General features: G+C 46.6%; 8 protein-coding genes; 3 read left to right on the top strand and 5 right to left on the bottom strand.

Moving 5' to 3' along the window:
* Positions 1-739: 739 nt before the first annotated feature.
* Positions 740-2,337, bottom strand: FFUJ_09266 (related to Tryptophanase; the record flags this gene model as incomplete). XM_023568850.1 has 2 exons in its annotated part: positions 740-2,034; positions 2,115-2,337. 2 exons carry the CDS (start codon positions 2,335-2,337, stop codon positions 740-742), a joined length of 1,518 nt encoding a protein of 505 aa, XP_023435984.1.
* A 4,958-nt stretch (positions 2,338-7,295) lies between these two features.
* Positions 7,296-9,145, top strand: FFUJ_09267 (probable multidrug resistance protein; the record flags this gene model as incomplete). XM_023568849.1 has 7 exons in its annotated part: positions 7,296-7,375; positions 7,434-7,819; positions 7,877-8,046; positions 8,105-8,198; positions 8,250-8,586; positions 8,637-8,859; positions 8,936-9,145. The coding sequence occupies 7 exons, from the start codon at positions 7,296-7,298 to the stop codon at positions 9,143-9,145; spliced, it is 1,500 nt and encodes a 499-aa protein (XP_023435983.1).
* Positions 9,146-10,304: 1,159 nt separating this feature from the next.
* Positions 10,305-12,064, top strand: FFUJ_09268 (uncharacterized protein; the record flags this gene model as incomplete). XM_023568848.1 has 4 exons in its annotated part: positions 10,305-10,714; positions 10,770-11,000; positions 11,050-11,333; positions 11,391-12,064. The coding sequence occupies 4 exons, from the start codon at positions 10,305-10,307 to the stop codon at positions 12,062-12,064; spliced, it is 1,599 nt and encodes a 532-aa protein (XP_023435982.1).
* A 348-nt stretch (positions 12,065-12,412) lies between these two features.
* Positions 12,413-13,105, top strand: FFUJ_09269 (uncharacterized protein; the record flags this gene model as incomplete). Its single annotated transcript, XM_023568847.1, has 1 exon — positions 12,413-13,105. The coding sequence occupies one exon, from the start codon at positions 12,413-12,415 to the stop codon at positions 13,103-13,105; it is 693 nt and encodes a 230-aa protein (XP_023435981.1).
* Positions 13,106-13,244: 139 nt separating this feature from the next.
* FFUJ_09270 (uncharacterized protein) lies at positions 13,245-15,726 on the bottom strand (the record flags this gene model as incomplete). XM_023568846.1 has 10 exons in its annotated part: positions 13,245-13,526; positions 13,576-13,686; positions 13,741-14,025; positions 14,088-14,157; positions 14,208-14,314; positions 14,346-14,457; positions 14,517-14,557; positions 14,748-14,759; positions 14,859-14,972; positions 14,998-15,726. 10 exons carry the CDS (start codon positions 15,724-15,726, stop codon positions 13,245-13,247), a joined length of 1,863 nt encoding a protein of 620 aa, XP_023436228.1.
* Positions 15,727-16,537: 811 nt separating this feature from the next.
* Positions 16,538-19,239, bottom strand: FFUJ_09271 (related to regulatory protein alcR; the record flags this gene model as incomplete). XM_023568845.1 has 2 exons in its annotated part: positions 16,538-19,032; positions 19,098-19,239. 2 exons carry the CDS (start codon positions 19,237-19,239, stop codon positions 16,538-16,540), a joined length of 2,637 nt encoding a protein of 878 aa, XP_023435980.1.
* Positions 19,240-19,998: 759 nt separating this feature from the next.
* On the bottom strand, positions 19,999-21,049 carry FFUJ_09272 (related to Y.lipolytica GPR1 protein and Fun34p; the record flags this gene model as incomplete). XM_023568844.1 has 5 exons in its annotated part: positions 19,999-20,243; positions 20,300-20,567; positions 20,626-20,683; positions 20,734-20,824; positions 20,875-21,049. The coding sequence occupies 5 exons, from the start codon at positions 21,047-21,049 to the stop codon at positions 19,999-20,001; spliced, it is 837 nt and encodes a 278-aa protein (XP_023435979.1).
* Positions 21,050-22,834: 1,785 nt separating this feature from the next.
* FFUJ_09273 (related to aldehyde reductase II) lies at positions 22,835-23,911 on the bottom strand (the record flags this gene model as incomplete). Its single annotated transcript, XM_023568843.1, has 1 exon — positions 22,835-23,911. One exon carries the CDS (start codon positions 23,909-23,911, stop codon positions 22,835-22,837), a length of 1,077 nt encoding a protein of 358 aa, XP_023435978.1.
* Between the last annotated feature and the right edge of the window lie 57 nt (positions 23,912-23,968).

Raw genomic sequence — 23,968 nt, 5'->3', positions numbered from 1 at the left:
TGCAGACCTGCGATGCTTGTGGCTTGCCGTGCCGTGTCTCCTGCCGTGTCTCAAACCATGCATGTCCATAACCATCCACTGAAAGTGAGCCACATATTTCACAGGTGTTCACTGTACATTGGTGACTTTATCATGGATCAAGATTCTAGAGCGCCCTGTCGACTATGATAGAAATAATGCAATTCGACGCTAGGTTTGTTTGAAAATACCTCACTTCAACTACTAGAAGAGCATTCATGTTGCAAGAGGTTTTCGGGGAATCGGACTCTTACTCCAGGGTCTAGTCTCTCTACCTTAATGTTTGGTCGATCATTTCTGTATCTTTCTGCAGGTAGGCGGATCTTATAATCGAGGCCTTCCACTGCGTTGTACGTTAGAAGGTTTGTGAAGGCAAGTGCGGGACTTTGTAAGAGCCTGGACTGTTCTTATGATGCATTATCTACAATTGTCAATCTTTCTAGTGACACATTCGCAAGGATAGCTCCCCCTTGGTATATTGGAAACAAAAGTAGGGGGCTTGTCTGGTTTTTTAAGGCATGGGAATATGCCATATCCTCCAGGTCAGATTGGGTCTGTCCAACGTCTCATTTAGCAAAGACGGTGCCTTGAGGTAGACACATTGCCGAAGGAAATATGTCACAACTAGTTTTCCAAATGTCACCACTGTTATCCAATTATCTCACGCAACTAATTGTAAGATAAGATTAAGCGAGACACAAATAAATCAATTCAAGTCTACTCAAGATGTTGAGTTAATCGGAATGGGCTCGAAGGCGGCCTGAAAATGGCGCAACCTCAGATTCTTACCATGAGTGACCCGGACACCTTGTATGGTATGCCGCTTTTTCATCAGTTCTTTGACGGCAGTAACAGTATAGTCCAGGTGTTGGTCTGTCATGGCATTCCGCGGAATTGAGAATCGCACAAGGTTAGGAGTCGATTCCTTGGCCTTCTCTTCATCCTCTAGATTATCCCACTCTGAGGCAAAAGGGCCGAGCTCGAATGCCCGTACCCCGTATGATCCCAGAAGCTCCAAAGTAAACCCCAAGGCCGCAAATTCCTCATACTGTCGATTGCAATCTTGGAAAAAGACATCCATGTCCAAGAAAACAGCGGAGCCTGGTGGCAACAAGACAGGCAGCTGTGCTTCAACAAGCTTTTCAGCAAACCTGTTCACCTGGTCGATACGAGACGAAAGGTAACTCTCCTTGGTGCCTTCGTAAAGCCCGACAGTGGCAGCCATAAGATCACGCCCGCTCATACCACCATAACTGTCGTTGCCATATCGGAGAATCTGCTGTTCCCGGATGGCAGTACCAATGCCTGGGTGCTTGGTCGTGTACTTGCCACCGTCACGAAGGCAAAGAATACCTCCCATGTTGGCGAGGCCGTCTTTCTTTAGCGAAATGGTGAAACCATCAGCCTCAGAAAAGATTTCCCGTATGATTTCGGGAATTGGGGAATCTTTGTAACCCCTCTCGTATCGTTTAATGAACATTGCATTCTCTGCGAACCGGCAGGCGTCAAAAATCAGAGGAATATTGAATTTCTTTGACAGCCGCGACGCTTCTCTGATATTTTCCATGGACACAGGCTGCCCTGCCGCAAAATTGTTGGTGATCGTCAGTAAGATAAGAGCCACGCGGTCCTGCGGCTCTCTGTTTGACAGGAACCTTTCTGCAGCAGAAATGTCCAGGTTACCTTTGAAGGTATTCTTGTTCTGCCAATCCTGAATAGGCTCCGAGTGCATCCAGCCCTCTTGGGCGAATGTCATGAGGCGAAAGCCAGCCGCTGATGCGTTGGCCGAAGTTGTATCAAAAAAGCCATTGCTAATTACAATAGGCTGCTGACTATCCGGTTGAGAAAAGGCATCAGCGGTAGCCTGGAACAAGAGGCTTTCGGCACATCGGCCTTGAGGAACGAGGAAACAATTGGGGCGGGTCATTTGTGCGAGGCCGCCGTTGACAAAGCCACCTTCTTGGTAATCCAAGTACCGTTCAAAGGCGGTATTGCTTTTGAGATCTGGCCTCATCTCTTGGAAAGCATTAAGCGATGCTCCCCGCGTTCAAAGATGTCTCGCACAGCCTCGAGAAAATAATAATAGCCACAGTTACGGCCGTAACTCTCGTCGCCTTGCATGATAGCAGACCATTGGTTCGTGGTCATCGCAGCAGTACCCGAGTCCGAAAGGAAGTCTACTGCAACAAGCGAAGCAGGGAATGCAAACACGTTGTACTGAACGGAGCACAGTATACGCTCGCGAACATCTCTTGGGACTTGTTCTGTCTGATGGACAGAGGTCACGGTGAAGGTTGGCATTGAGATGACTTGAGACATTGTAGAGGGATAGAATAGGGTGTAATATTTCTTATTCTTGTATCTGGTAAAAGGATGTTTGAGGTATTCAACAAAAGGTACTATGAGTTGTTTTTTCAATTGGTATTCTCCATGTTTTATAGTATTTGTTCAATGAACGACCTAATCTAAGAGTGCTCCCCAGTGCCCGACAAAGAATACATGGGTACTAAAACACGTCATTGGAATATAAAACTTGATAAATTTTGGATGTCTTGAGGTCTGGCTGCGAGTTCGCAGCGTGCACGTAACCTGGCAAACGACTATGATGGTGTTGATGGATGCCGTTAATTCGGCCGTATGGTTCTGCATCATTATTTGACATCGAAATGACTTCATAATGCATTTATAGTGGTTGCCAATGTGCCAGGAATTTGCCATCCTACGGGCCATGAGTAGGAAGAATATTTCGATCTAGTCAATGGGTGTCGATACATGCACCTACTCACGCATGTCCCCACGCACTCGCTCCTTTACGGGGAATGCCCCGCAGATGCAGTGTGTTGACGGCCTCACAAGACATGTCTCAGTGCGGTATCTATGGCTCACAGGTCGTTGGATGCGATTCTTATGGACCCACGCCCTACCCAAGGCCGAAGTAACGTCAAGCTGACTTCAGTATGCAGAAAGTCGGGAAGTCTGAGATGGTCAGCCACAAGTATGCACGCGATCGCAAAGCACGCAAAGGTGTGTCAAGTGGTAACAACCTCATCAACTGGTTATCAAATGCATGCTGCTTTGTTACTCTTTGGGGCCTCTTAGATATGCGAGTATACGTAACCATTCTAGATCACAATTTCTGTAGCCTGAGCTGAGCACTAAATAGATATTTTCCCATTTTATGCTTTGCTCAAAGGCTTACCACCTCCCAGCTTCAATCATACACCATCGCTCACTTTGGTCACATTGACCGTATACACAATGGAAACCGTCGCAACGCCTTTCATCGCAGACGCTGAATGCGGTCCCATTTCCGGGAATCCAGCTCAAATGCCGAAATGGTCGAAGACACCACGGACAATTTTCATATTAAGCATTCTCTTCCTAGCAAGTCTAGTTAGTGCTCTTGGTCAGTGAACTGTGGTCAATCGCCATTCATGCGGAAGAGGTTGGCTTCTAACGAATTCATGATTCCAGATAGCACTATTGTGACAACCTTGACGGATACGATCATGAGTGACCTAGAGTCACCGTCAGTTGTATCGTGGCTAGGTGCTAGCTATCTCATCGCGACCGCTCTTGTCCAACCTCTGTGTGGTCAGTTTTCTGATATCTACACACGCAGGGCATGTCTGCTAGTTGGAAGTATTCGGCCATGGATCTGGAGGTCTTTTTGGGGGACTCGTGGCACATCGCTGGTCATGGCGAGTTGCATTCGTGAGCCTTTCTGTGCCTGCGTTTCTTATTATGCTCGGGGCGACACTCCTACCAGAACCAGTCAGGAGGCCTAATCAGATCACTACCACTGCATCCGCCGCAGGGGAGTCGACAGCCACTGGTAACGAGGATGTCCTATTGATTCCTAAGCTCAACTCGCCCAGAAGAAAGGTTGACGCGGTGGGCACTATCCTATTATGCTTAGGATTAGGGTCATTATTGGCATCGAGCGAGCAGTTAGAGCTTTGCAGCTCGAACTTGGATCTAAGGCTGGTTTCATTTGGATTTGTGATTTCTTTCATTATGCTTGCCATCTTCTTGTACCACAGCGTCTTCATGACACAAGATGCCCTTTTACCACTCCCGCTCCTGACTCAATCACCAAGTGTTGGATACAGCTGCCTCATCACATTCCTATCACAGTTCGGTTTTACAATTTCTGAGTTCTACTTGCCATATTTTATTTCGCTTCAAGAGCATACCAAGATGGAAGTTATTGGCTGGTGTCTAGTTCCCCTGAGCGTGGGCGCAGCGGCAGGCTCTTTCTTTGCTGGGTCCCTTACATCCAGATTCAACACGGCACATTTGTTGCTAGCCTCCTCGGCGGTTGCTTTTCTCGGGACTCTCGGGGTACCATTGACTCCACACGGAACCTATGCTCTGACATCCCAATTAGTCTTCATATTCTTATGGGGGTTTGGATTTGGTGGCCTAGCTACTGCCAGTCTAGTGAGGATGCTTGATTCCACCGACGTAAGCATACAGGCTTCAGCAACGTCCCTGCTATACACCTCACGATCCCTCGGGGGAGCTCTTGGGCTACCAGTAGCAAGTTTCGTGTTTCACAGGGTCGGGCAACAGCAATTTGAACGCCTTTTAGAAACGCTGGCGACATCGGAAAACAGGCAAAGTCTTCTACCGCACATTCGTGAAATTGCACAAGCACTGCTGGCACATCAACCAACCCATTTTCGACTACCAAGTTCGTGGCATGACAAAATCCGCGATTGCGAAATATTTTCGGTCACTCTATTGTTTATACTTCCAGCAATCTCAGGTTGGGCGTTATTCATGATATCCCTGTCGGTGATTAGGCGACAGCGGCGCTCTTGAGCATTGTTTACAGTTTGATAAGCTCACGCCTCTTGAGACGCCATTCGTTGACATACTAAATAAGATATTTAAAACGAATGACTGTCACAAGGGAGTATCATCAGAGGCAAATACAAAGAAATTGACTTGGTTCGTTTGTTGAATTTTAAGTTTCTACCATCAAAAGGCATTATCCAACATCATGATCTTGGTCTCTGGAGTCGATGGGTGTTGAAATTTGTACGTCTAGGCCAACCCCATTGTGGATATTATTTATGATTGAGACTTAAGTTATAATTAAAAGCTTAAATTAGTAAAGAGAGCTTAACGTCCCCCACCCAAAGACCGGCCACCCCCACAGACTGGCCACTTTAGCCAAAACACTAAAAACCCAATATTATAATTAATTAATAAATTATTATAATACTATATTTTTTATATTAAATAAAACTTTAGTCAGTAAATATTTATATAGAAATTAATATAAAGATCCTTAAGTTTTAATTTCTTAACCTTATTTACTATTCTTTCTAATTATAAAGTTTTCTATATCTATTTATAAGCTTTCTTTATTACTAGAATCTTTATAAACTCTATATTTAGGTTATAAATAACTTTTTATGCCATTTTAATTAATTTTCTTTATTTTCTTACTATAGAATACTTATTTCTCTATTTTATTACTTAATATTAAAATTATAACAGTCTAATTAACTGCTAATCTTCCTAAAAAGCAGCCTAATAGTTAGATCTTATATTATAAAAGCTAAGACTTAGCCTAGAGCTTACTAAAGCTATATAGATAAATAAAAAGTCTTTAAGAGACTTAAATTCTGCTCTTTTACTGGTAAATTTACTATAATAGTAGAAGAAGGTATCTCTATAACTATTAGGTTTATTAGGACCTTTACTAGATTTATAGGCTACAGTCTAGTAGCTTTAAAGCCAGTAATTACATTAGACTTTATAATAGCTTCTCTTTAAGCCTTATTATAAGTATATAGAAATATAATCTTATTGATATAACTGTTATTAAAGATAGAAATAAGATCTAAAAGAAGATAATAATATGCCCTCTTTAAAGAACTAAAAACTGTAATATCTAGTAGCTAAAAGATATAAAAAGTATAAGTAAAAAGAAATAATAGATATATATTATTATTATAACATTCCTAAAGAAAATCTTTTATAATATAACTTCTATAGCTATTAAGAATAAGAAATTAAGGTTTATTCTTCTTTTTAGGCTATATTAATAAAATAAAGACTTTTTTTAACTAAACTAATACTAATTTATTATTTATCTAGCCCTTATTACTATATATAAATTCTTAGTCTTTTAGGAAGTCTAAATTCTTAAAGAAATATTATTATTAAACTGTTTTCCCCTTAAAAATAACTATAGGTCTTAAGACCTTTCTAGTTATTAAAATATACTTAAGAATTATAATTTAGGCATAAAAACCAGGCTAATAAATAAGTACTAACTTCTTTAACTAATAACTAAAGAATAGACTATTTATTTCTATTCCTTTTATTATTTTAACTTTATTAATGTTATATCTATTCCCCTACTTAATTAGATATATTACTAGCATTATAAAGAGCATAAAGAATGCCTTTATTAATTCAAAAGAAGCTCTATAATATTAATTAGAGTTAATTTTCTTACCTTTTAATATCTTAATATTAGGATTTTATTCTAAAAAGCCCTATAATTAGTTCTTTTTAATACCTTTTAGAAAGCTATTATAGATAGCAATCTTACTGGCAAACTCTCTAACTTACTAATATAATATAGGGTATCCTAAATTAGCTTAAATAACAATCTAGTCTTAAAGACTTTTTTCTTAAGTATTAAAGAGCTTTTAGTAAGGTTTTTAGGCTTCTTTTAGTATTATACTTCCTTTAATCTGACCTTAAAGTATAAAACAGTTAATACTATAAGCTTTAGCTACTTTATTTACTAATATACTATCTGTAACTATCTAAAGTATAGCATTTATATCTTTTTTAGTAAAAAAAGGCATTCTAAATTAATTAATATTAGTTTAAAATTAATTAGAATTAAATTAATAGAGTTATAACTATTTAAAGTATATATAAATTAGGTGGCTAGGTTAAGAATAAGGTAGCCAGTCTATAGGGGTGGCCGGTCTTTAGGTGGGGGACGTTAATATGAATTTAACCTCTTAACTGTAAGTCCTAACTATAAAAATAGATCTGCAGTTACACTAAAAGCTATGGCATTAAGCGATGTATTTAACTATCGCCGATATCAGCACTTTCGGACCTTCGGCGCCTCGGCCCTTCCGACATCAAAATGGATGCTAAACTACGGCTCAAGTGTTGACCCAAAGATAGAGTGGTATAAGTACGGAGGGTTCTCAGCTTCTCAATCTCCCATAATTCCATCCCAGTCATCTAACATAACTTCTTCCTTTCTAATAGCTCTCCAAAAACCGCATATAATGGCTGCCCCTCCTGAGCCTTCCTTCAACGAGTCGTCTGCCAACATAGCAGATGAAAAAGTCGACTTTCCTAGTGATTTGTAATCCAATTTCGCACTGATCCTGCACTTTGCTTACGTCTGCTGACATTCACCATAGGGAGCCCGGCGAGATACTCCGTCCTGGTTACCAAGCCGACAACACCTCATCCGACACTATCGCCGATGGGGCAACCCGTACAGTCAATCATAACGTGGAATCGCAGCACGGCCACTACGAGACGAGATCAGTAACAACCAGACAAGGCGAAGCTAAAACCTGCAAGATAGTATGCTTCAGCACCAACGATCCTACCAATCCCAAGAACTGGTCCAAGGCGCGAAAGTGGACCGTCACTCTCACTTTGAGCTGGGTATGCTTCGCGGTAGCGTTTGCCTCGGCAGTTATAACTCCAGGCATCGCTGGCGTTGTTGAGCGCTTCGATACGTCGAGCGAAGTTGCTTTACTGACAATCACTCTCTTTGTGTACGGTTTTGGCATTGGGCGTAGGTCTGCCCTTATAACCACATCCCTCATGGCAAAATTACTGACAGAAAAAACAGCTCTTGTCTTTAGTCCCTTGTCAGAACTTTGCGGGAGACGCATCATTTATGTACTGACCTTTGGTGTTGCGGTTATTTTCATAGTTCCGTGTGCCGTGGCTCAGAATATCGAGACGTTGCTGGTGTGCCGGGCCATTGATGGCATTGCTATGAGCGTGCCCGTTGCAACTGTGAGTCTTTACCAAGAACTGCATCTTGCTGAATAACTCTGATGGGTTGCACCGTTAGATTGGCGGTAGTCTTGCAGACATGTGGCGACCTGAAGAACGCGGAATTCCGATGACAGCGTTCAGTGCTGCCCCTTTCCTGGGACCGATCATGGGTATAAATAGACAGCGCCCACGGTTCCTGTTCAAAGCTGACCCATTTCTAGGCCCGATGATTGGCGGCTTTGTGTACGAGAACAAAGGATGGCGCTGGCTGTACTGGCTACAACTCATTCTCTGCGGTTTCCTGTTTGTGTGTCTCGTCGTCCTTGTCCCCGAAACATATGCCCCTGTCATACTCGAAAAGACAGCCAAGAAGCTGCGGAAGCAGACTGGAGACGATAGTTATGTTGCGGAACACGAACTTGCTCAGCACACGTTTGGGGAAATTGCGCAGATTTATCTCGCCCGGCCTCTTAGGTTGTTAGTGATCGAGCCGATTGTCACGTTGTTCGCCATCTATGCAGCTATACTGTATGGCCTTCTCTACATGTTCTTCGTGGCGTATGTTTGTCCTTTCGATATCCCTGTCTAGCATTGCTGATAAACTCTAGGTATCCGATCGTCTTTGAAGAGGGCAAAGGCTACTCGCCTGGAATTGCGGGGCTCATGTTTATTCCCATATCAGGAGGCATCGTCGTCGGCCTCGTCGGGGCACCGTTTGTAAACGCTCATTACAACAAACTTCGGTCGCAGCACACCGGTCATCCACCGCCTGAGCTCCGCTTGATTCCGATGATCTGGGGTTGCTGGCTAATCCCAATCGGTGTCTTTATCGTGAGTTTGTACCCACTCTCACCCTGCTGTATGTCCTTTTGTGCTTCAGGTCAGGCTGACACACTCTTACTTGTAGTTTGCCTGGACTTCGTACGATAACCTAACGTGGGTCGGGCCATGCCTCGCCGGTCTTCCAATCGGCATCGGATTCGTCTTTCTCTACAATTCATTCAACAACTATATCGTAGATGCATATCAGCACACGGCCGCCTCGGCGCTCGCGGCCAAGACACTTGTTCGCTCAATTTGGGGTGGATCGACTGTTCTTTTCACTACGCAGATGTAAATCCATAGCCGCCATATTGCCCTTCCGACTAGGCACTGATTGCGCGAATAGGTACCACAATCTCAATCCCCGTTGGGCATCATCTTTACTTGGCTTCCTTGCTTTAGCTTGCTGCTTCATTCCCATCGTCTTTTATAAATACGGGGCCGCCATTCGCAAGCACTCGAAATATGCATACTCGGGGGAGTAGTCTGCCAAGAAACACATACTTGTTCAAGGGTAGGCTGGTTCATCTACAAGACCTCGAAAATAAGCCAGGGCATTAACTGGACTGGCTTCATTAGGAATGAACCGGGCGTGCCACTTGCCTGTACAGCCCAGCCACAGAATCCTAATGGCTGGAAAGTGACACATAACTTTGTATATAGAACATAGAATCCTTTCTTACCTAGACGTAATAGACTCGACAGTCGCGAATCTTTTGGACTCTGGACTTTATCTTATGCTTCGTTGTTGCATGGCACTCTGTTGACTAAGGTACCTAGGTAAAGGGAATTCCTGAGACCTCGGGTGTTTATTAACGTTGGCTGTTGGATAACCTCCGACGCTCCGACGCTACAAAACCTGACGTATCAGAGCGTCGATCCCTTCTGTCAAATGTGGATCGACGGACCTAGCATTTGCACCCGGAAGCTCCGAAACGCGATCAAGCCGAAGCTACCCTTGGTTTTACTCTCAACCAAAGAGTCAATCAATTTCTCGCTGTCAGAGAACACATCCGTGCCAAGAAGAAATACTGCCGAGACTGAAGGCCATACGCGTCCCATAATCCTCTTTGATATCGAAATGTCCGGGGAACCGCAGGTTCCACATTCAACACGTGCATGCGCAAGCTGTAAAGCGAAGAAGCTGCGATGCCTCATGAGCAATGGCCCGCCATGGACTTGTCAAAGGTAAGTGTGATAACACTGTCACGACCTGTTCCATAATACATGCCATCGGTACGTCCATTGCTAGTGCTGACTGTCATCTTAATAAAGGTGCCTAGAGAGAAAACTGGAATGTGTAATCCCTGAATCACGTCCTCGGCGGCGCAGGAAGAAAGGTCAGCAGACTTCGCTCACTCTGCCTCGAGATCAAGACAGTCTTTATCTGACTCTTCTCCCCTTTAGTCTATGAGTCAAGACTTGAGCGGCTGGAGCGGGAAGTTGGGAGGGTTATGTCCTTACTCCCCGGCAACGACCCCAGCTCGCTTGCGTCTGTCCTCGCTGATTCGGAAGCACCTCCATCCTCCGGGGCTCCATCACCAAGTTTTGAGCAATCTACTGTTGACAACGTGATCCACGATATTATGTCCGTACAGCAGGCGGACCTTTTAGTCGCAGAAAATCGTGAAACCTTTGCTCCGAGGTTCCCTTACGTGATCATACCAGAGGGCGTAACGTCACTCGCCCTCCAACAGGCAAGCCCCATGCTCCTCTTGGCGATCCTTACCACGACGTCCTGGAAGCTACGAGGCCAGCAGGATCATCTGAATCAAGTATTTCTCAAGGCACTTGGTACTAAACTCGTCCTAGAAGGTGACCGAGATATGGACCTGTTGAGTGGATTGATGGTGTACCTCAATTGGTCAGCAAACATGCAAATACCTTTGCGTCTGCTTACTAAAATGTGTTTTATCTAGGATTCACTTGCATACAACACCAAAGACACAACAAGCCTACCGTCTTGCGTCCATCGCAGCATCGATGGCGGTTGAGTTTGGTATTACTCAGCGGCCCGGAAAAAACAAACATCAGCAGTTAAATGTCGAGGCCTTTGTTGAAAGACCTAAGGGCTTGTCCGCAGTTGATGCGGAACTTTGGGATCCCGTTGCTAGACGAGCCTACCTAGGCTGCTATCAAATGACTACCTGGTTAGTAGGAGAATCTTACCGAGCTCAAACTGCTGACCTATATACAAAGGTATTCAATAATGACACGGAAGTCGAGTCCGTTGATATATAACGATTATCTATACGCATGCGCCCAGTCTCTTGCTGCCGCAAAGGAAACCCCGTCAGATCTAGACCTTGTTTTCCATCTTGAGGTTGCTCGCGAGGCCGAGAAGGCATATACCTTCTTCAACTACACCGACATCCAGCAGACTCAGTTCATGGGTGAGCAGCAGATACAGGTATACCTAAATGCATTCTCCGTCAAAGTGCAGGACTGGCAACTCCGCCTCCCATCCTCACTTGCCCAAGATCGTGAGTACAATATTGAAGACGTGCTCTGCAGTGAAAGTTCAACTAACCACCCGTCAGCCTGCCAGCAAATCTGGCCCTGGCTTTTAGAAGCTTTCGTCCGGGAATTGTGTTTGTCAGGGATGGCACGAAGTACTGATTTCTCCATGGCTCGGATCCGCATTCTTATGGACGCGCTCACAAGCACAAAGGGCTATTTCGACACATTCCTAGCCATTCCTCCGGAAAGCATCCCCAGCCTACCATCCACACATTGGGCTCTTTTGAGTTACTCAATCCTTCTTACAGCTTCAATATCTCTATCGACACAGACGCAAGGATGGAGCATTGAATCCGCCCGCTCTGTCATAAAGCTCGATGCATATATCGAGGCTATCACACTCCGAGTGAAGGAACTCTCGTTGGGGATGGGTTCGTCGGAGCACCTGCGTAACTGGTATGGCGACGCCCTCGTGGGCTGGGAAGCGATCAAGATGCGTTACCTCGCCGCATGCCAAGAGTCGCTATCTCAAACAGACTCATACTCGCAATCGGCTACCTCGCAAGTTTCACATAGGGCGGTGGAGCAGAGTGATGGGCATGGTCCTCAAAGTGGTCCTATAGCCCATCTTCAGGGAGGACCTAGTCAAAGGGATATGGCTGAGAACTCTATCAGACCTATGACCGGACTGGAGGCATTTGACTTTAGTGCAGATACTGGGCTGTGGCTTATACCTGAATTTAATTATTTATGACGCGGAGCAGGTAGCCTTTGAATAATATTATTACTTATAAGACAAACCACCAATAGCGATTGCTATATCCAAGACGTTCTATGTGTTGACTATAAGCTCACTGTTCTAAGCCTCTAAGTTCACTCTGCGGATTTAAATTCTCACCCGCAAGTCTCAACTGCAAATAACACATGGATCTCACTATTGAAGCATCTAGTTGTCTCATCAGGCAGCAATCTACATTTTCAAAGTGCAACGCTGATATGATTGGTCTTACATGCATCCAGGTTTCTGCACGAATCCATATAAGGACTAAATGCCCCTCATTTCAGCCTCAAGTCAGAGCCCTCCCATCATCTTTTCATCAGCATGTCGAGCCATAATTCAGTCATCGTCTATCCCAGCGTTCCTCCAACTGAAGAGGATCCACGGGCTTGTATCAATGTCATGATCGACATCTTCAACGCAGGCCTTTCATCTCGCGCGGGCGGCAAGCTTGACAGAGGCTTGTACCATGAGATATTCACGGCATACAAGCTCGTCCAAGATTATAAGATCATGCATGGTAGCCAGATCTCCAGACCCCTCACTGATTCGGAGAAGCGAGAGGGTCTGAATGGCAGCTCGCAAATGATCACTGTTCCTTTGCAGGGCAACAAGTACCGAGAGCTAGACATGGTCTACAACGAAGATGGAACTACTTATATCGTCGAGGCCAAGAACACCAAGACCGTTGATCACAGTCAGCTGCAGCCAAATATTCACCTGGCGCAACAAATCCAAGGAGCTTTGGTGTATGTGATCGGTGAGAAGGATGGCCAGGAACGAGCTCTCAAAGAGGCTTACAGAAAGCTCCAAGATCAACACCAGTCTAGCGGTACTGTGAATTTCCCTTCTCTACACGTCCTGCGAATTCCAGACAAAGTCTCGAACATCATGTCGGATAACAAGCCGATGAGTCTTCTGTCGCTTTCGTCGACGTTCCAGGTTTCTCAATTCAACATTGCTGAAGTCACTGGGGAGTTTGATCACGAGGAACGTGGGTTTTCGCTATTTAGATAAGGTGGGGTGCATGAAATAGTGAGTCGCGCTCCCGCTCGAAAACAGGTAGATCAAGATAACGATACAATTTGGCATTAAACTATATGACAGCAATACTACATCTCAATCCATCGTTGACTTTATGCCTACCGAACTCATATCAGGCCTCAGGGTAAGGAGAACTACCCCTATATCTCCAAGGCAATTGTGGACGCGAGGTCCATGCAGATCTCATGAGCGACCACGATTTCCCCCAATATTCTCTGAGCAGGTCCAATAGTGCGCGGCCACTGTTGCGTTTTCCCACGGCCCACGCGACGCCGATGACCAGGGCGTAGGTGAGGAGAGGCATAACAATGAAGCTATTACGAAACGCCGAAGGCTCTGACACAACACCGCTGCCTTCTTTTGGGTTGTTCAGGAATGGCAATGCCCAAAACGTCTTGCTTCGTTAGCTGTTATGCGGACAGCTTATGGCGTGTGTCACCTACCGCGAGGAAGCTCACTGGCGTGAAGAGAACCGTCACAACAGTGAAGACGTAGATTGCTTGGTTTAATGCCATAGCTTTAGTTGATTCCCGAAGAGAAGTAGCGCTGAATAACTGTTTGACATGGATCAGTAGAGTCTTCCCATAGGCACGTTAAGAGTTACAAACCCCGTCCCGTAAGCTGTTGATCTGTTCAACCTTCCTTCGGACTCGATTTTGAACAGCACCAGCGCGTCCAGTCATGAATCTGATGGCGGCATCTAGATTCTCTTCTGCTTCAGTATGAGTTAGACCTGGCTTCATTCGCAGCTCCTTGAGACTAGGAACAATTTCATCCAGCCACTCGTCGACTATCCTCAGCAGCTGAAGAGCCACAAAGTAGTCCTTAGATCGGTCGAAAGACTGATCAAACATGAGGTACTCTACTCGTGACCGACCATTAAGGTCTTCCAACTAATGAAGAATTTTAACATAGTTTCTCATCGACACGAGGCGAATAGAGAATGGCGACTTACGTTAACATGAGCAAGCCTGTCTATGGCTTCGAGTGCTTCGCCCCAAGCGTCCATACAGTATTCCAATACCCTACATATCTCGAAGAGATAATGGGTAATAGGGACAGCCCCTTCCCTTACTTTGAAGCCATAACGTTCCCAATCTTCCATGACATTACGGATGCTTTGAAAGTGCCTTTTGCGTACAGGCATCCAATCATCACACAGGGACAGTATAGTGAAGAGGCCTGAGTTTCCTTTTAGCACGTGAAAACTTACGCGTGCTCGTCTCTCCCCCAGGCAAATCTCCTCAGAGTCGTGCCGTATAGTCGTATATTGTCGCTTGCTCAACACACATTTTCCTTCACGGCAAGTATATCCCTCGATAGGCCTAAAATAGCGGATTTGCCAATGAAAACCATATTGTATAGGGTGGTATTCCTGACATACCCCTCCTCGGAAGTTGGTGTTGAAGAAGGTTGCCGAGTATCCTATTCGAAAGGGGTTCTTATCGTGACATGGTTTGCTGAAAGGCTCGTCGTAGCTCAACGCCCAAGCAAGAACGTCTAAATCATGGTGCTGGTCTCCCTTCGGTTGTCCGTTCGATCCACAATAGCTGGCAAAACATTAACTACAGGACCGCTAAAGTATCACGCAAAGGTTAGCAATTTTTCTACTTACATTATTTTCCCCCTAGGCCGATGTCGTGAAGCGGGTATCTGACATCACATATGTTCAGCCGATGCTCACCTTATCAATCAATATACCAGACCGCTAGTTGCATAAACTTACCATTTGTTCCCGTTGCTCTCGAGTACCTCTGGCGGCATAGCACCAACTATGCCAAAGCCCCTCATAAGCGAAGGTGACAGTCTGTAGGGTGATTGTAAGCCCTCGGTTAGAGATCTGCAGGTGGGCGTGAAGATATTACCCTATGGTCATATTCGAACTTTAGGTCATCTTGGTACGCCATCCCAACCGATGACCAAGGAACTAGAACGGCGGGGCCGTGGCCGTCACTCTCAACGACAAGTGCTTTTAACCAATCGCCGTTTTTCGGCCAGGCATCGCGAAATGCTTGTTCAATGAGGGTGGCCTTTGTACTCTCTCTGAGGCTACACTGACTCAATTCCACCATATCGTCGGGATCAGGTCCGAAATGGAACCGGAACGGGACGGGCCACAATGGACTCGTCCAAATATCCGTGACGCTTTTGTCGATACCTTTTATAGCGTCCATCATCAGGTCTCTGATCTTGGCGAGAAGCATGCGATCTACCAGTTTGGATAGGCGCTCATTTTCAGCGATATGATTCTGGCCGTCATGAAGCTGAGGGAGAGTTGCAGCACCGTCTTCCGGTCCAATTTCTTGTACCAAAGACGCCCTAGCAGTATGCAATTGTATATTTGGGCTCGCAGGCGCAATGCGCTGGGCTGGCACGTGACCAAGCTGATTGAATAAAGAACGTGGAAGCCCTGAGGTGACGGAGTGGGAGGTAAATGGCTGATTGCCGTAGCTTTTAGCTTGTTGAGGCCCTGCGCTTACTGCATCACCTTGCCTCTGTGGTACCCCTTTTGGCTCAGCAGTTGTTCCCTGATGAAGCTCAAGTTCCGTGTTGTTATTGCGTGCTGGCTTGTAGCCATGAGAGACTTGTGACATTGTCGGGGTTCAGTTACAAATGCCCTGTTGGTAAATTCATAATAAAAAAACAAGGACATGAAGATGGCAATGTAGTCCCGATGTAAGTGATCGTCGAGCAGCCTTTATACGAATGACCTGACCGTCGTGCGGAGTCTGTGGGGCAATATCACCCGTCGATGAGTGGCAATAGCCGCCTGTGTGACAACCTGGCCTTCAGCTCAGGCGTCCTTCAGGATGTTCCAACCAATCATCGCGAGTCCGATAAACTCCCAATCATGAAGATGCCTTACCATTGTCTGCTATTGGTACAAGGTCTAACCCTTCGTATTACCGTAGAAACTCATGAGATTCGTAACGCCCTGTGGATCCAAAGCTGCTATCCTTACTTAATTAGAGGTGTAAATTAGCGTGATGTTAGATCTTTATTTTCTTCTACACTAATTAGAGCTGTAGAATTAGGAGAAAAGTATCTACGGGGCGTTACGAATTTCATGAGTTTCTACGGTACTTCCCGTTCTCGCCTCATAATTTCAGCGGCTATCATTTTTGGGGCGGGTCGATTGTAAGCAAATGTATTTGAATGCAGAATTTCCTTATTACCAAATCTCATTCTTTCATATTACTGTTACATACACAGTTACTATGTGGTTGATTGCTGCCTTTAAGTTTATTCTGTTAGTCCAGGTGATGAGGACACAATATTCTTTCACATTATAAGCTTCTAACGAGCCATTTCTCAATTGATTTTCAAACCTTTTCTGGCAACACGCACAACATGCTATTATTATCGCTTTGCCGACCAAAGTGCTGAGAAAACACAACTTCAGAATCATATCTGTAGCTCTTGTAGCGCCCCAACAAGCACCTTGGTAATATTCCTCGACATCTCTGATTTCTTCCCCAGACACCAAAGCGCCCTTATACAATACTCCGCCCTCCTCAAACTATCCTGAAAATCTTCACTATCATGACCCAAAAGATCTCCCTCATGCTGCTGAAAGTCATCAGCCATGTCCAAATGAAACAAACACGCTTTCGTAAACCCTCTTATAAGGATAACAGTCCAAGGCTCGGTCAGCAATGGCCCCTCGCTGACTGCGAAGTGGTAATCTGGAAGTTGCGCGGCGTTTATACCAGCTTCTTGAAACAGTCGCGGTGTCGTTACTTGAGCGAGGTCGGCGAGTTCGATGGCACTGGCTTTGCGGATTCGGGCTGCGACGTTGCCGCTTAGTCGCTTTTGACGGGCTTGGTCAAGACCGTAGTTGTTCTTGTCGATGAACTCAAGAACATCTGCGAGCATTAAAGCGCCGAGATGCCACGGGACTGCAATGCAGAAGAACCAGCTTCTAATCCGGGGCGGGACTGTATCATAGTGTCTGATGAGATCTCGAAAGAAGGCACCGTGGGTCATGTTCCAGTACCGGTATAGTAGAGTCGTTTGCTGAATAATCTCCTCGATTGCCTGGGCACATTCTCGTTTTCGCAGCGCGTTTTGAAGATACGACAAGTGTCGATAGATTAGGATCTTAACAGGTGCTGACTTGGCAACCATTTGCATCGCATCATCATATGAGCATGGCCACCTTGTTCCGACTGTTGGTTTCGTTGCATCATCTTGGATAAACAGTTCCATTTTCCATCGTTGGCTTCCTCGCCGACTCTTCTGAGCTGCCCGCATACTGTCTGCCAGTATTTGGTCTGCATCTTCATGTTGACAGTCTTCATCAGCTAGTGCAACTGGCCGTTCATTCATCGATGAAGAGACTGTATCAAACATGACAGCAAGCCAGTAGAGTAAGCCGATGGTCCGCCTGTTCTCCTCAGTTAACCTCCGAGGAGCGTGCTTTTTGCTCGTCTCCATGAAACCAGATTCACTGGCTTCAAACCTGAACTTGAGAGCGTGAATCTTCCTCGTTGCCCGCTCCAAATAGATATGAGGTCCTTCCTGAGACATAATCTCGATAATCTCTGGCATCGCGTTCTCTTTGATACCCTTGCCACTTTTTCCTTTCTTAGATCCAAAGGATTTCTGTTGATACTCATCGCTAGCCCAGGGCTTTTGTGTGAGACCAAATATCAGTTCAGCGTAGATGACGCGATAAGACTCGACATCAACCACGTCTTGAAGTGCCCTCTTTGCTTGCTCCCATACCGATTGCTGTAAGCTCTCTTCAAACTCTTGATTCAGAGCGTCGGCTAGGTCATCTGCTTCAGTGGCAAAGTCGTTCGGCCCCATGGAGAACCTTTCTTGGCGACGGTTGCCCTGGGCCCATTGTGTTGTGAAAGCCATTATGACGAGATCTAGTACTCGAGATGCAGCTTGGCTTTCAGAACGTGTAAGGTTGATCAGCCTCGCTGACTGAGCGGCTCGATCTAGTTCCACGACGCGACGATACATCCTGTTCGACCAAGCGGCACCCCATTCTGGCGGAAGATTCGGATTATGTCGGGAGGGTCCTGGAGCCGCAGCTAGTTTGGGTTCTGGCGCTGGACTAGTGCGAGCGACAACTTGTAGCTTATATGGGCAATTCTCCTCCGCTAGCCAGCATGCAAGGTTATTCTCCAGGACGTCATGATATATCTGAAGAAGACTCTCGGTGATCATATATCGATTGGAGGTTTGCATGATGAGAGAGTCGCTAGTGAACGGTGACGGTGAGAAGTTAGGATATCCTGACCAGTCATTGGAGGGCAACCGAGCTCTGCGTTTCACCTGAACAGCTTTGTGTCCATAGGCCGGAGATTCTATTGATGAAAGCGTGTCTAGTGGTGCAGAGTTGATTTCTGAGAAGTCCAAGTCCCAGAGATTATTTATGTCAAAGTCCTGTGAGCCTGAATAGGATGTCGCGTTGTCCAAGGCGTCAGTTGCAGCATGGGATGTCTGCTTTGTGAGTTCGGGCAGCCCTTCATCAATAGTGTCTTTTGCAACAGTCTGCGAAGCACTCTCTGGACTAGAGAAGCTCATCGCGAGGCTTTGGCCATCGAGGTTTTGGTCCAGGGAGAGAAAGGAAGGGATGTCTGTGCTGAAAGGGTTGTTCCAGGATAGACCTTGCCCAGGTGTAGAGTCCTGAAGCATCTGCAGCATATTCGCTGCAGTGATGTCGCAGTATTTTGCGTTAAGTGAAGGGGCAGTAGTAGTGGCGGGAGACTCATTGCGCTTCCTCTTGCTCTGTGAGCTGTCGTTGGAGGTGCTGGTGATGCTTGACCCTGTCTCACTAACTCGAGACCTTGATCGAGTCTTTCCCCACTGTGGGTTCAGACTGCAAACCTTCTTGGTTCTGATACAGTACGAGCAGGACTTGAGTCCTGGTTCCGATCCTCCATCTAACAAAGCGGCATGGTCAATCCCTGACGCCTGGAGGGGGGTAGTATGCATGGCTATAACTTACAGATTTGCGACCCAGAAGTGGGCGACGTTGCATCAGGTGAGACTGCCGGCTTCTCATTGCGAATATACCCATCGCACGCCTTCTTACTCTTCCTGCAGTGGTCGCAGGAGTGGTTTTGCCTCCTAACTTTCGGTTCCGACATGCTGCACCTGAGAACAGACGTTTCCTACCAGGATAATAAAAGAGGGTCTGACAAGGCTAGAATACCAACAGCTTGGGTAGAGATAGTGGGAGTCGAGTGTCAGTGGAGAAAGAATAGAGGAAAGAAACAAGATGAGAGAAAGCGGTCCATAGATATTCAGGGCCGTTCCACCGACCTGCCCTCTTTCCCCGCACGGCGCTAGCCCGTTTACGAGTCAACGGCATCGTTAGTGGAAGCCTCTGCAATTGTTGTGAGTGTTATTGGTTGGTTGGTTGGTTTAGTGGACTGGGCGTTCCCCAGAGCTTGCGGGGAATGGGATGGGGGTGGATCACGCAAACAAACTGTCGGAACTGATACCGTTTGTCCGTGGACGGTATTTGAGAATGAATGTGACGATACAGTGCAACTGTCTTTTATTCTTTGAGAAGACAACCATAGTATTAAACTCAATCCTGACCCTGAGGGTTTTACTTGCAATACTACACTGGCTCGAATGGTGCGACTGTCATGTAACATAAGGCGAACTTTGTTGAGCAGTTACGGTATCAGATAAATGATAAGCAACCTTTATCCTTGGCTACTATTTACTACCGGGTGCATTCCAGCAGTTGTTTCAATTTTGTATGTGTTAGACTATTGCTAATGCCTCCTCCAATTTTGTCCTTTCCATCGTCGCCCACGATTCAGCATCCTCCAAGTTTAGACTCAGTCAAAGAGCCATCGTAAAAGCCGCTATGCTATCTGTATACCAAGAAATCTCTAGACCTTCTCCTCCTCAGAGTGTGTATCCTTCTTGACCTTGGTGGCACCAGGGATTCTGGAAGAAAGATCGCCCAGAGGGAGAATATACGGGAAATCGACCGACAGCAGGATATGGCTCAGGAAGATGTACCAGCCCAGAAGCGACACAACAAAAAGAATCGCAGCACCAGCGTGCTGGTATGTAAGCGCTTTAGCAGACTCGCCATTTGCAACAGCGAAGAACGAGGCAGAGAGGCAGCCGACTGTAGTGAGAAACTGTCAGCGACAAAACGCGTAGCAGGAGTATTGGGGAGCGTACAGCAAGGAACCAGGATAACGAGGATAGTAAACAACACCACGTTCGTGCGGATACTGGCAACGGCGAAGACGGCGCAGAGGATGCCCATTGAGATGAGGAAGAACGAGAAGGTCGAGTAGAATTCCCCTTCCTTCAGGCCGTCCGCAACAACGTCAGTTTTGGAGTAGAGGCCATAGGCATTATAGTCTGGAACGATGGTAGAACCAAAGGTGAACCAGAAACCACCAAAGAGACCGAACAGGACCGAGGGGAAGGTGTTTCCTAGAATCTTGGGCTTGTTAGAATGCTGATTTGTATAGTTCGCTCGAGGGGTGAGGTGACTGTACCCATTCGCCAATGCTACCGAGAAGCATGAGGAGACCGCCGAACCAGAAGTAAGCGCCGCTATGGATTGATTAGATCAACAATGTTGGAAGACGGTCAGTGACACTTACACGTTTGCACCAGCTCCAAAGCCTCCTGAGCCTCGCCAGCCAAGCAGTGCCATGGAAGCAGGAGTCGTGCAGAGCAAGAAGCCACCCAAAGCTAATCATCGCGTCAGTAAAATATAAGCGAAAGACGCAATAATGTCTTACCCAATGGCGTCGGATTGCCCAGCTTCTGCCGCAAATCACCCTTCACTCGACTATGAGGCGCCAAGTACAGCTGCTCAAACAGCTCAGGAGACATGGAGATACTCCCCGTGGTATGGGCCCTCTCCAGATGATCAGCGCCCTGCTCGGTGAACGTCTTGATAGGTGAAGTAGACATGTTGATCGGTGGTAATACTGGAGCAATGTGTGGGTAAAACAGTGGAGTGAGAGAGGAAGAGAGAAGATGGCACGACCCAGAATATGTACTCCAGAGGATTGTCTCCACGATGGTAATCTGGGGAAGCTGGGGTTGGAGATTAGGGCGAAGCTCCCTTGCCCCGGAAACCGTGTACCTGAGACGAAGACGTGTACCCGCTGGGACTCACGCTTCCGGCGATGAGACATGTACCTTACTGAACGACATATACCTATCGGCAGTCGGTTCCCGATTCAAGCTGTGAACAGGAGGCTCTTCTATACGGAAGGCACGGAAAAGCCACGTTCTGAATCAAGTCTAGACACGTCAAGGGAGAGGGGGACTTCTGTGAAGCTCAACAGTTTCGGCACCGGGGTATGAGAGGGTGCGCTATGCCTACCGTGGCGAGTGCATGATCGGCTGCGGTGCTTGTCCCTGCTACAATGGCGCCTGAGTGGTGGTATTGGGTTGAGATCTAATTCTAGACGCGCCGGATTTGATCCCCGTGGGGGGAGATGCAACCCCACGGGGAAAGTTTGTGGCATACGCAGAGCTTGGGCTGGAGTTAACGCTGGGAAACCACATGGCGGTATGGAAGTTTAGCAGGTAGTTGGGTCAGTGCAGTGCATATGCCGTGTGAATGCTACGTGATAAGGGCAGGGATCCTGTGATACGAAATTGCCCTCCTCCTCGTCTGTTTCCTACTGTACAGCTTACAGCCAGGCCAGTCTATATTATGGACATCTTCGAAGCGTCTCTGTGTCAATATCCTGCCTCTGATTCTTGGTATTGATCTGCACATTAAGATTTCTGGCTCATAGAATACCCCATGGAGCAAGACATTCAAAGTAAAGTCGGAGCCGACTCCGTGAATCAAGGAACTAGCTCAATGCGGCAAGGCTCGTGGCGATCAGCATGGTCGGCAAGGTTTATGAGTCGGCTCCGCACTACAGCTGCCGACTGAGAAAACGTGCGGGGTAGGATTTGGATGACAAGACAGGACAGGACAAGACAAGTCTGGGGAAATACGGATACGGAGTTCTCCACTCGGTGTCAACAATCCTTATTCACGGCTGTGGGTGAGTGTCGAAGCTCCTGGACATGAAAGACCGGCGGTACCATTTTGAATATCTCGATTGTGGGCGTTTGGATGACGAATTTGCGGTTCGGGATAATGGAGATCGTATCAATGCTACTAACTGATGCAAGATTGTCGGGATATCAGTGTAATCTACCGATCGATGGTATCATGCGTTGCTGATCCGCAGTGAATAACTATGAAAACCTTGCTCTCGTGAGTCGGAAACATTAGTGTTGTTAAGAGACTTCGTGGGAGTACGTGTCGGAAGTAAGGATAATGCAGTGAGCAATTGGCTTTGCTGATGATTCAATCTTCAAATCATTGCCGTGACTAACGGCATGTGTCTTCTCGATGGGACCTCTCCATTGATTAATCACCCGCCCTTCTTCCGACGTGAGCTGGGTGAGTTCGCAGGCACTCGCCATCTCTCAGCACGTACCCTGGGCCGTCGTGAAATGGATCTCGCAATGTAGCACATCCTCCCCTCTTCGTATGCCTTCTTGACGCCTTAGAACTCGAGTTGATATCGTAACGGAGTGACGCGTTCCGACGGACTAAGCAGTATTGTTGGTAAGAGAGTTTTAAAAGTGGCAAATCATTGTGATGGAGACAACCCTTCCCTCGATAGCCACGAAGAGTTGATGTGCAACGAACGGAGTTGTTCTTATTGCTTCTATCTATCCTACTTAGGCCTTTGCCAGTGAGTCGTAGTACACATCAATGGGCGTCTTGGGCACATTCTTCTCCTTATTCTCAAGAATGGTCTTGACTGCCTTGACCAGAGTTTGCTCCAAACCTGTAAACCCCTCCAGTTTCCCCATCTTCCTCAAAACCTCAGCACTCCTCTTATTGTCTACCTCTCCTGCATCCACAGCTGACTCTTTCACATTCTTAAGCAGAACCTTGTCCGGAAACCGTCGATGGAGTATCTCGAGAATCACAGTCCAGCAATATCTCCCACCGAACGCAAGAAGTCGCTCGTTATTCACATCGTCGAGCGTCAATGCAGCTAGGTGTAGCAGTGCTGTATCCTCAACGTCGACGTACCATTGCGATGGTAGGATAGACGGCGCATCGGGGTAGCCTTTCACAACGGCGTCGATGACGGCGGCTGAGCTACGGTAGCTCATGTTCTCGGGCGATATGGCGATACCAAAGTTGACATTGGGAACAACTGTGTTGAAGGAGAAGGATGGCTTATGCTCATGCACCCAAGCGAATGCAGCTTGTTCGCTTCGTGCTTTGGCGGCTCCATATAGCACGATCCCATGCCATCGTGGGTTCCCTTGCCCATCCCATGGTTCAGCTGTCTTGTTAATCGCGTCAGTGTTCCAGGTCGTCACATCGATCTTGTACGGTTCGCCAGTTGTTGGAAGAGCACATGCTGCCAGTGACGAGGTAATGACAACGCTCTTGACGCTTGGGACTCTTGCCACCGCTTCAAGAAGGTACAGGTTCGAATTGATGGTGTTGTCGATAACTTCTTGGTTCTGAGGGTTCATATCCATGTTCATAGCCATATGGGCCACGCCATCTACACCTTGGAGTGCCTTGTCGAAAGCACCAGGGGTCGAAATGTCGGGAACTTCGACGAGCTCGAAATTGGGGCCAAAGAATGGTTTCATCCAGGCATTGGCGGTGATTGAACGGACGGTACCACGGACACGATAACCGCGCTGTAGAAATACTTGGACAGTCACGCTTGCTATGTATCCATTGGCGCCTGTGACGAGGATCAGACCTCCTTGAGGGACTGAAGACATGGCGGGAGATGGTGCTGGGTTATGGTGGGTGACGGGGACTTGAGATTAACGAGACCA

This window comes from Fusarium fujikuroi, chromosome FFUJ_chr09, assembly GCF_900079805.1.
Source record: "Fusarium fujikuroi IMI 58289 draft genome, chromosome FFUJ_chr09".
In the NCBI taxonomy this organism is placed as follows: domain Eukaryota; kingdom Fungi; phylum Ascomycota; class Sordariomycetes; order Hypocreales; family Nectriaceae; genus Fusarium; species Fusarium fujikuroi.
Note: the sequence above shows the minus strand (reverse complement) of the source record. Positions and strands in the feature narration are given on the sequence as shown.